Consider the following 11,162-nt stretch of genomic DNA (forward strand, 5'->3'; position numbering starts at 1 on the left):
AAAAAAAAAAAAAAAAAAAAAAAAAAACAAACAACAACAACAACAAAAAAACACCAAAAAAACAAAACCACAAATGTACCATCCAAAAACCTGATTATAAATATGTATGTTACTGGTTTCTGATCAGTAGGTTATCAAAGGAAAGTTGTTTTGTTCATTTTATATGCAAAACATAAGACTTGTGCTGTTTCATCTTTGGTAGTAAGGTGCCACTGGTGTTATATTCTAGTACTATAGGTAATGAAACTCCTTCTATTATTCTTGTGCTCCTTAAAAATGCATCTGAATTGCTGTGGGGAGAGTATTGATGGAGCTGGACCTGTAACAGAAGTAACAATATTGCTGCTAACTTTACAATTCAGTATTTCTTAGGTTCCAAGTCTGATATCATTATCAGTCTTCTCTTTCATGAATAAATACCCGCAGTCTTTTGACTTCCATACTCAACAGCGTGGGGTATTTCTTCATTCTTTTTCATCTCATTTGCTTTTGGGGAGTGAGGAAGAGGTAGAACTGGAAAAGCTAACTATATTAAGCAATTGCTTTCATAGGTGTAAATAGATCTTCAGACTGACTAGTACCTTCTGACATTCTTTCATTGGATTCAGCAAAGGATGGAAATTCAAAGCATAATTAGTTCTTGGTGCATTAGTAAAAATTTTAGTTACTGTAGGGAGTATGATAGATATTGGGAGATCTCTCTTGATTATAGTGTAACCCAGACGAGACAGATAAATTATTATTATAAATGCATTGGAAAGTGTTGCTGGGGTTTGGGGGGAACCTCAGGCCCCAAAACTCGAACATCCCTTTTATCTTAGCTGTGGAAAATTAGAAGACAAGCTTTTAGAATTCTAACAAGTAATTTTTCAGATGCATTTTTTTTTTTATTTATTTTTACTTAGGTGTCTTGTTATTTAAAGATACAAGCTGTTAGTGGATAACTTCTTAACAGCCTTGCAATGATGGACTTTCCATTAATATTCATTGTTTTGAAATGTGGCATATGTTCAAGTATTTTGTATTTAGAAAGAACCTGGATGCGTTTAGAAGTATGCTAGAAGCTGAAAGTTCAATTATATTTTTTTTCACCCTCATAAAGGTGGCCTTGGAGGTTTGGCTGGTCTGAGTAGCTTGGGCCTAAATACATCAAACTTTTCAGAGTTGCAAAGTCAGATGCAACGACAACTGATGTCCAACCCAGAAATGATGGTTCAGATAATGGAAAATCCATTTGTTCAGAGCATGCTTTCAAATCCTGACCTGATGAGGCAGTTAATTATGGCTAACCCTCAAATGCAGCAACTGATACAGAGAAATCCAGAAATCAGTCACATGCTGAATAATCCAGATATAATGAGACAGGTATGTAGAAGGATCTCTGTAAGTTCATGACCTTTGATTATACTGTAACTGAACAACAGAGCAGGAACTGGACATGCTTAGTTGAGTGTTTAAATATTCTTCAAGTGTTTAGGCTTGTTAGAAAATCCATAAAAGTTTGCTGTAGGCAGCTGATGTTTGTGTTTCTAATTGTTAATGTCTGAAATAGACTGATAATTCAGAAAATGTGCAGCGTAGATTTGAAAGACATTAAAGACTGTGTAATCAGGTCTTCTGAGGTCAGAATTGCATGTCCCTGTGTGCACTTGAAACCTTCTGTTGTCTAACCAACAGTGAGTTTACCAAAAGTAGTAATTCTCCAAAATACTCCATATTTTCATTTATCTGAGTATTTTTGAGTGCTTTTAAAATTAGATGGAATGTAAGATATACTGTGTGGCAGAAGGTATCAAAAACCCAAATAGATGCTTTTGACAATGTAGGTATTTATTTTAAAGTTCATGTTACAGGCTGCCTTCTGTAACTATGTTAGAAAGGGCAGGATTATATTGTGTTGAAAAGATGAAGAAAGGAAAGAGTAGTTCATTGAAGGTTTTTCTTCTGTTTATCCAGTGTTTCCTCACCCAGTGAGCATAGTGACAGTTGTGGTAGAGTGCTGGCTAAATATCAAATTCAGTTGACTCCCATTAAGCTGACATCTTGATTTGGCTTTAATAATAATTATAAACTATATTAGACAACGGTATCTGAGATATTGCCAAGTGCTGGCATTTTCACTTTAGAATGAATTTCTTATTAATACAGATTAAATGTTCCACTTCCCTAGACACTAGAACTTGCTAGAAACCCAGCAATGATGCAGGAAATGATGCGAAACCAAGACCGAGCCTTGAGCAATCTTGAAAGTATACCAGGTGGATACAATGCCTTGCGACGTATGTACACGGATATTCAGGAGCCAATGCTGAATGCAGCACAGGAACAGGTGAGAAAAGATTGCAAATGCCACTGAAAGTAAGTGCTTTTTAAAAACAGAAACATGTAACTAGTGTAAATGTGTACATAACAAAACATTTCTTGAAGCTTAAAGTCATTATGTGGCCTTCTTACTCCTGAGAAGAAAGATGTTTAAAAATTTTGTGTTCCTCTAAGCTCAGAGAAATAGTGTCACTGTGATCAGAATACCAGTGTAGTAGCAACACTGTTTTCAAAAAGAAATGTGATTTCATTTTTTTTTTTGAGGTGTTAGTATCTGACAATGTTGGAGTCTTTTCAGAATATTTGCAATTACTGTAGAACGGTGAGTATAGCTGATAAAGAGCCATCATTATTTATCTTCATGTTTAATTTTTGAAAGGTACTTTGCCATTTGTATCAGATAGAAAAATGGTTGGCTTTAGTAGGTGATACATGTTTTCTTTCCTTCCTCTGTAGTTTGGAGGTAACCCATTTGCTTCTTTAGTAAGCAATGCATCAACAGGAGGGGACAGTCAGCCATCTCGTACAGAAAATAGAGATCCTCTACCAAATCCCTGGGCTCCTCAGTCCAGCTCGCCAACTTCCACAAGTACCAGCACAAGTGGTGAGAGTGGTGGCAGTAGTAGTGCTGGAAATAGCACCTCTGGCAATACAGGACAGAGTTCAACTGTACCAAATGTGGGAACTGGACTAGGAGGTGTGTTTCTTATGGCAACTGTATATATTTGCACATACTTGAGAGTTTGAAATTATTATTTCATTAGAAATAGTTTTTGATTCAGAGTTTTTATTGCTATTTACTTTTGTAGAACATTTGACTAGTATCAAAGTCCTCTGTAGAAAAACAAACATGAAATGTAAACTAAGAGTAGCAACAATACTTGTGTATTGCCTTAAGATACCAAAGGTAGGAAATATCTAGATGAATGATAGTATTTTTCCTGCTTGGAGGCAAATGTGAAAGTAGCTAATAATGTAGATAGTGGGACTGCTTGTTGGATACAGCCTTGTCTTAAACTTCTAGGGTAGATGTGTCCATGTAATCAGAAACACATTGAGGTGTATTTCAGGGACTAAAACTCTTAGAAACCAAGTGGTTATAACCTGGCTTTAGGTATTCTAATTCTCATCAGATGATGGTCAGGATGTTTACTAAAGTGACCTTTTACCTTTTTTTTTAAGCTGGTATGTTCAACACACCAGGAATGCAGAGCTTATTACAGCAGATAACAGAAAACCCACAGCTTATGCAGAATATGTTGTCTGCACCGTATATGAGGAGCATGATGCAGTCATTAAGCCAAAATCCTGATCTTGCAGTACAGGTAAATGTATCTGGTGTAGTAATGTATTGTGTGTATTGAAGTAAAAGGGGAAAAAAAAGTGTTGAATCTATGATACAGTTAAATTTTCACTTGTGCCAACATCTCAACAATTGTCTATAGTGGAATGGCCCAGTTCTTAATATTAATCCCTAACTCACTGAAATCATTACCTACTTAAATTTACAACTTGTTGCAGTGAGCTTCTTCAATTTGTAGTTGGACATCATGCCAGTCATGTTTCTAAAGTAACTTTTAACTTTGTGTGTTTCTTGTACAGCCCTAAGCTTGTGACGCAGTATTAGAACCAGTTAGACAAAACAAATGCTTTGGTTGTAAAGTAAGGTACATCTACCAGTAGATAAATATCCCCACTAGCCTGGGAGAAGTGAAGGGAGGGGAGTTAGTAACAAAGCTAGACTTTGGTTTTAACTTCTCTTTGTGACCTGTGCTGACTGTAGAAGTACAAATGCTGTTTTATGAATGGTATCATAGAAGTGCTTTCAAATTTTACTTAAAGCAGTAGTATCCAAAACTGAATCCTGAACTGAGATTAAAAAAAAAATTATCTTTTCTGTATTAAATAACTACCTGGAAAATATCTTTGACTTCAGGTGATGTTTACAGGGAAACTATCACCTAGATCTGTAGTGGAGGCTGAGCAGAAAAGAATTTTCTTGCACTACGAGTGAGGTTGTCTTGGCAAGTATCTGACAATTCAGTTGCATAAGATAAACCCAACCAAACAAAACATCAACAAACAACAAAACTCTGTCCCAAAACCCAACCAAGCAACAACCAAAAAACCCAAAGCAAAGCAGAAACCCTATCCCAAAAAACCCAACCCTGCAATGTGTTCAGGCTGGTGGTTCATAACAAGTTTTGGCCAGAGGAATAGTAGATGATTATTATTATTCTGCGAGGTTATTTTTGTAGACTATTACCATGTAAATAGTTGTCTTAAAAAGCGCTCTGATTTTTACTGCTTGATCTTTGAAGTTAAATATTTTTCTCCCGTAGATGATGTTGAATAATCCTTTATTTGCTGGAAATCCTCAACTTCAGGAACAGATGAGGCAACAGCTTCCAACTTTCCTTCAGCAAGTAAGATGAGATACTAGCTGTTAATAAATATCTGCAAGTCGGTGACCAGTATTTTCAGTAAACTGGTGTCTGTCTTTGATTTGACTAAAAGCTAGGTTCTGTAATGTATTCTTGTTAGCTTTAGACACTAAGTTGGATTGTTCCTTGATGATAAACTCTTGCTTAATGTCTCCATCCCTTTCAAAAGTTAAACCTGACTTAGTGGATGTTTTTGTCTGTGGCTAGCATAGCTTAGATTTGTTCTTGCTGCTTGGCTTGGAAGGAATAATTGTTCTTACTGTGCATCAGGCAGAGAACACCTGTTTGTGACATGGTTTGTTTCACAAATTAAAACGATTGGGACTTTTCCCACTGTTAGAATAAAGTTTCACTCTGCTTTCTTATACATCTTCAGACTTGCCTTAAATATTTGGGAAAGATCTTACAGGATGCCTTGAAAGACACAAATCATTAACTAATTCAGAAGTGTATTCTGAGGCTTTTTGCTTGTGAAGATTGCCCTACTACCATCTTCCCCTCTTAACAATATTGTGCTTGCAGCCCAGGTATCTGTTTGGTATTAGCTGCCACAGTGTGTAGTAGAACTGTGTTCTCTAAATAGGAGTAAGCAAGATTTTTTTTTAGGAATTGAAACTTCTTCCAGTGTGTGAGTTCCATCATTAGACAGTCCTTGCAAATCAGAGTAAATGTCCTTGTAAATCAGACAAGATCTGGTTGCACACAGGCTGTTTTATGAGTAAATTAACATGATTTACAGTAGCAAGTCAGTGTTCAGAAGAAAGTGTTTAAACTGTTTCAACGATATGAATGGCTGTGGTTTCATAAGGCCACTACTGCGTGATGACTGGTATCTGAGGAGCTAGTACCACATGTATTTTTTGAAATCTGTGAATAAATGGTAATTAATGAAGGCACAGTAGGAATAATTTCTGTTTCCTTTGAAGTATCTCCTTTCAGTAGCACCCTGTGGTTTATCTGCACAGCTAGTTCTCTGTTGTATTCACTATATTAGGTCAGATGATCATCAGCATTAGCAGGTGAAGTAAAGTGGAGAAATATCTGGGTATTCTCAGAATGTTGACAGTATTGCAGGTTGTACTTCCTTGCTTATCTACTGGAATTTGTTACAGGATTGGGTGACAGAAACAATCCTCTGCAAAACAAAAGGCACCTTTTGCAATAAAGAGCAGTTGCCCAGCAGAACTAGAAAAGAATTGCTGCTACTTAATAGCTGGAATTAATAACATTAATAGAGACAAGGTCCAGGTCTCCTAAATGCCCCAGGGATTGGTGTGCCACCATTTCTGTAAAACAGCTCCAAATATCAGACAGTTTAAATATTTTCTTAAAGTAGTTGCAGCAGCTTTCTTTGGAGAACCTCTTTAAAATTTGAGTAAACTTTGCCAGCTATATATTTAGTCATTTTCTGACTCTTGGCTATTAGGAAGATAACAATACAGGAGATGAATGGAGAATATTAATAACTTGCTGTGTTTAAGTCTCGTTACACGCCCATATTCCAGACCAGGGTTCTTCATGTCCTGTTCTGCCCCAGAGGAAACTTAATCTGTGATTTCTATGTGAGTCAAAAAAGTTTTTGCAGCAAAAGAAATTTGATCTAGTTGCCAAGTGAAGGCTGCTAAGATTAATGAGCCTGTCTGCCATTTGAAGTAGGTCTGGCTACCAAGACTGTGTCACTTGTGACTGAAACATTACTTTTCACTTACCTGTGGCATCTCTAAGCAGGTGAGCATAAGTCATTAGTTTTGGTTTTGTATCCAAAATAGTCAGGCTTCTGGACATTTAATTTCAGAAATGAAAAGGACTTGTCTTTTAAAGCTGTGGATGTGAAAGCCAGTTTTTAATTGAAATCACAGTAGAGTGAGAGCCCTTAAATATTACACATTGGTTTGCTAGTATGTTTTGCAGTGTATTTGTTTGCATTTCTGTAAGGTGTGAGGGCACATCTATGCAGAAGTCATCATGATCAAGCTGCTGTGGTCTGAATTTAGCTAGGAAAAAGAAATATTGGATAACCCATAGATAACAATTGGTCAAGTTTCATTGTGTTCAGCATTGTTGCTTAACAGTGTTACAACCCAGACTGGGAGCCCAGGGAGTCATAAAAATTTTGTGATTCCCCTTGGGTTAAATTGGGTTGAAATGACACTAACCAACCAGTTAAAATGTTTTACTTACAGGAGAAACAACTTCAACTTAGAAAAGGATAGTAAGCAATGTGGTCTCTGTATCTTACTGATAAATCTGTAAGAGGGAGAGGAGAGGAATGTTTTCCATGAACTCATTAGCATGAGGAAAAGTGGAGTGTGGGTTCTGTGCATGCATTGAGGGGGGATGGGATGCGTTAACCCTTTCATCCGGTTGAGTTGGTTGCAATTTCCCCCTGCCACCTTTACCTCTCCCCCAGTTACCTGGGTTTTCACTGACTCTATGCTTTTTGGGCAACCATCCAGCCTTTGGCTCCTTCTGGGGTAGATGTTCTCATCAGTCTTTTAGCTCTTCTTCAAGGGCATAGTTGCTAGCAAGGGCTGCATCATTTATACGTAGTATCAAACTTACACAACAGAGCCAAAGTTTAGTGGTTCTCCTTAAAAGATCAGTGCAGCAACAGTTTGATGAATGATTGAGGCACTAATTCCTTCAGTTCCTTGCACCACCCCATGTCTCAGACGTTTGGTGAAACTTCAAGGTAGTCATTATCAAGGGCAGTAATTGTTTTGCTCTTGCAAGGTCTTAACTCTTCAAGTAACATTACGTTCCTTGGCCAGTTGATCTTAGAGGACTTTTACTAGCTCTTGCAAGAATTTTATTGCTTCTCTTTCCTCCTGCTGATTTGCCTGTTGATCCTTCTGGGCATCCACCAGGGCATCTCCCAAGACCACACAATGCTTTCCATTTTCCTTGTTTGAATCTCCATTCTTTATCTAGAGAGAAGAGTCTGTCCACTGCCTCTTGGGGATCATGCAAATTTTTGCAGGCCCAAGTCACACCAGGGGGAGAAGGTCAGGCATTATAGCTGTCTAAACCTCTTCAGGAGAGGGATACAATTTACAGTTGGATCTCCTACAGAGGCCATAACGAGCCTACAGTCAGACCTCCCAGGGAGGCTGTAATAAGAGTGAGTGTGTGTGTGTGTGTGTGTGTATATATATATATATATATATATATATATATATATATAAAAATATATAAATATAAAAAATAAGATACATATTTTATATCTATATATCTATATCACCTACTACGAAAGTTTTCTCAAAAAAGAAAAAATATGTAAAGGGTTTCATGTATGTAAGTATTTGAACATAAAGTTGAAAAGTAAGTTCTGAAATGTTGTATTCTATAAAACATGTAGTGATAAAGATTGACTTTGAATATCTGCATATGATTAAGAGTTTCTCTCCTTTTCTTAGATGCAGAATCCTGACACGTTATCAGCTATGTCAAATCCTAGAGCAATGCAGGCTTTGCTACAGATTCAGCAGGGCTTGCAGACACTAGCAACGGAAGCACCTGGGCTTATACCAGGGTAAGAATTGGTCTTACAAATTTAGACAAGAACTTTTCTCCTGTTAAGTTGTTCATTCTTTCTACACATAGAGATTTACCTAGTTTTTATTAAAGATGACTGCTGCTGTTTTTAGTTGAACTAAACATGTTTTATAATCTGTCACGTTTTTGCCTGCAGTGCATTTCTAAGCAGTGCTGACTGTTCTTTGTCTTGGTGCTTTACTTAAAATGTCACCCCCTCTTCAACAGGATTTTTACTCAGTAATTAAATAAGTGAAAAGAGACAAGCTAGTAATTATTATTGAAGTGGTTTATATCTTTTTCTATCATTTATGCAGATTTAATCCTGGTTTAGGTGGATTGGGAAGCACTGGAGCTTCTACAGGGTCCACTGTACCTAGTTCTGTTCCCAGTGAAAATACAAATCCAGCATCAGGAGCTGCTGAACCTGGTCACCAGCAGTTTGTCCAGCAAATGTTGCAGGCACTTGCTGGTGCGAATGCTCAGGTAAAGTACATCACTATATTCTAGATTTCTTTAAATTCCTATTTTATTTTTTCATTGTAAACCACTAGGAAGGAGGCTGATAGTTGAGGGGAGAGCTTCCTGGATACTTCTGGTCAAAGGATAGCAGAGGTGGCTTAAAACTGGTGTTGCAGTAGTACAAGTAAATGCTGGAAAAATATCAAATTTGGGTAAAAGTGTCCTCTAAGCAGCTGATTTTATACACTCACCTCATGCCCTTGAATTTCTGAAATACTTGGGAAAATTGAGACAGATTGAAGTTGTAAGGTTCACTGGCAAGTGAAGTGTGGGCTCAGGCAAGAGAAAAGCTTAAGCACATTGAACACAGTTACCTCAGCTTTTTGTCTGGCTGTCTTTTAGTCTTTAGTTGTAACTAAAATTCTGTTGTATGCTTTAGAATAGCCACACTCTTTATTTGGAGCCTTGATTTGTTGTATGGCTTCCCACATAATGCATGCTGCAGGTCTGGGCTGCAGTGCATTTTGACGTACTGAGTGGGATTAAGGGTTTCCAGAGAGCTCCAGAAGTCAAGCAAAGGTAGCAGTTTTGCCACAGCTGTAGGGTGGTGAGCAGGACTGTCTTTAAAGGAGACATGCTGTTAACTCTCCAGAACGCTGTGTGAAACAGCATCCTTATTCTGTGGTACATACCCAGTGTAACAGCACGCTGCTGGTGGAAGGAGCAGTCCTGCTTTTTCCTCCTCTGTCACTGCAAGAGTGAGTTAGTTCATCTTGCTGATCAGACAGTGTCATGGTTTGAACTTGGCTGATAGCCAGTCACCACATAGCCAGTTGGTTACTTTTTTTCCCCCCTGCCTGGTAAAACAGGGGAGGGGGGAAGAAATAAAAAAAAAAGGGAGAATTTGTAGGTTGAATTAAAAATGCAGTTTAGTGATGATAACAAAACAGTAACAACAGGAGGTCCAAACAGGTAATACACAATGCATTTGCTCACCACCCGGTGACCGGTATGCAGCCCACCCCAGAAGTGATCCCAACAGCACAAAGATCCTGCTTCTGTGGCCAGTGGAAGTGAGAGAGCAGCAGCCTCCTTTATATACTGAGCATGATGTCACATGATATGGAATACTCCAGTGACCAATTCTGGCCTGACCTTCCAGCTGTGCTCCCTCCCAGCCCAAGGAAAGTTAACTCTTATCATGGACAAAACCAGGACAGACAGGCTTTTTTTATCTTGTTATCTAATGATGAGAAAGTATTAATGAGTGTTGTAGTCTCATACATTTTCACTTACATTGTCAGATCTTACACTATTGAGTCATCATTCTGATTAGTTTTTCATGGGGGAAGCAGGTGAGGGGCAGTTCTTAAATTTCAGGTTATGTCTTTACTTTGTAATGGTTTGAAACCATATGCAGCTTTTCCTGTAGTTCAAGAACGTCATGTAAGAGTAGCTACCCTTAAAATTTCAAGCTGCTCTGACTTGTTACAAAATAATTCTATTGTGAATTGAATTTATGTCATAGTATAGTTTCAGGATCTTGAAAAAGTTGTAGTCAGAAATTAGTAGAGAGTGAGTGGTGCAGAACCACCTGTGTTTAAATCCTGTAATTTGCTAAGTATATGTTATGCTTTTATAACTTGAAATTTTATTCTTAGCAGTTACAAAATCCAGAAGTTCGATTTCAGCAACAACTGGAGCAGCTGAGTGCAATGGGATTTCTGAACCGTGAAGCAAACTTACAAGCGCTAATAGCAACAGGAGGAGACATCAATGCAGCTATTGAAAGGCTGCTTGGCTCTCAGCCTTCATAGCAGTGTTTCTTTAACTTGAAAAAATGTAATTTATTTTTGATAACAGCTCTTAAATCTTTAAAATATTTGCTTTATTTCATTCTGACTCCTGGGATTGTCTTGTAACTAAAATTGGTCTGATGAATTTTAAGGTGGAGTGCAGTAGTTTTCTTCAAACAGCGGGAATCAATTAATTTTCATTCTGTTGCATGCATCACACTACTTTTGTTCTGCATTATTTGTGATTTTTCTGAACAGTATCAGCTTTCACAGGTGGGTTAACAGGGTTTTTTTCTGACCTACAACTGTACAATTTATTTACTACTTAAACATTAGCTTTTAGTAGTAATTTATGTAGAATACAAATTAAAAAGGAAACAAATTAATTGAAGCTACAATTTGTGGGTACCAATACTGCTTATTGTGATTTTGGCATGTATTTTTTTGCTAGCAAAATGCTGAAGGATTTATACCACTTGAGTAATCCACCATTTTTGCTTTAATTTGTATAAACACAATATATACAGTGGAGAGAGCTCATTTATAGAGACTTACACATTGCAATAGAATGAGATAAGTAATGCAAAAAAGCCAGGGGGGGTGG

At 37.5% G+C, this 11,162-nt stretch overlaps 1 protein-coding gene across 3 annotated transcripts in view; it reads left to right on the forward strand.

The window, feature by feature from the left end:
- The window catches only part of UBQLN1 (ubiquilin 1), a 29,173-nt gene extending 18,016 nt beyond the window's left edge, over positions 1-11,157 (forward strand). The window contains exons 4-11 of one of the 3 annotated variants that reach the window (XM_026866254.1): positions 1,103-1,365; positions 2,171-2,329; positions 2,779-3,019; positions 3,505-3,647; positions 4,665-4,748; positions 8,183-8,298; positions 8,618-8,786; positions 10,424-11,157. In XM_026866254.1, the coding sequence (XP_026722055.1) occupies positions 1,103-1,365; positions 2,171-2,329; positions 2,779-3,019; positions 3,505-3,647; positions 4,665-4,748; positions 8,183-8,298; positions 8,618-8,786; positions 10,424-10,579 (1,331 nt within the window). In that variant the 3' untranslated portion in view covers positions 10,580-11,157. The remainder of the gene's footprint in view (positions 1-1,102; positions 1,366-2,170; positions 2,330-2,778; positions 3,020-3,504; positions 3,648-4,664; positions 4,749-8,182; positions 8,299-8,617; positions 8,787-10,423) is intronic. The other 2 variants (XM_026866255.1, XM_026866256.1) reach the window with 2 other exon arrangements.
- The last annotated feature ends 5 nt before the right edge of the window (positions 11,158-11,162 follow it).

This window comes from Athene cunicularia (genome assembly GCF_003259725.1).
Source record: "Athene cunicularia isolate RWA chromosome Z unlocalized genomic scaffold, athCun1 chrZ_part2, whole genome shotgun sequence".
Taxonomy (NCBI): Eukaryota; Metazoa; Chordata; class Aves; order Strigiformes; family Strigidae; genus Athene; species Athene cunicularia.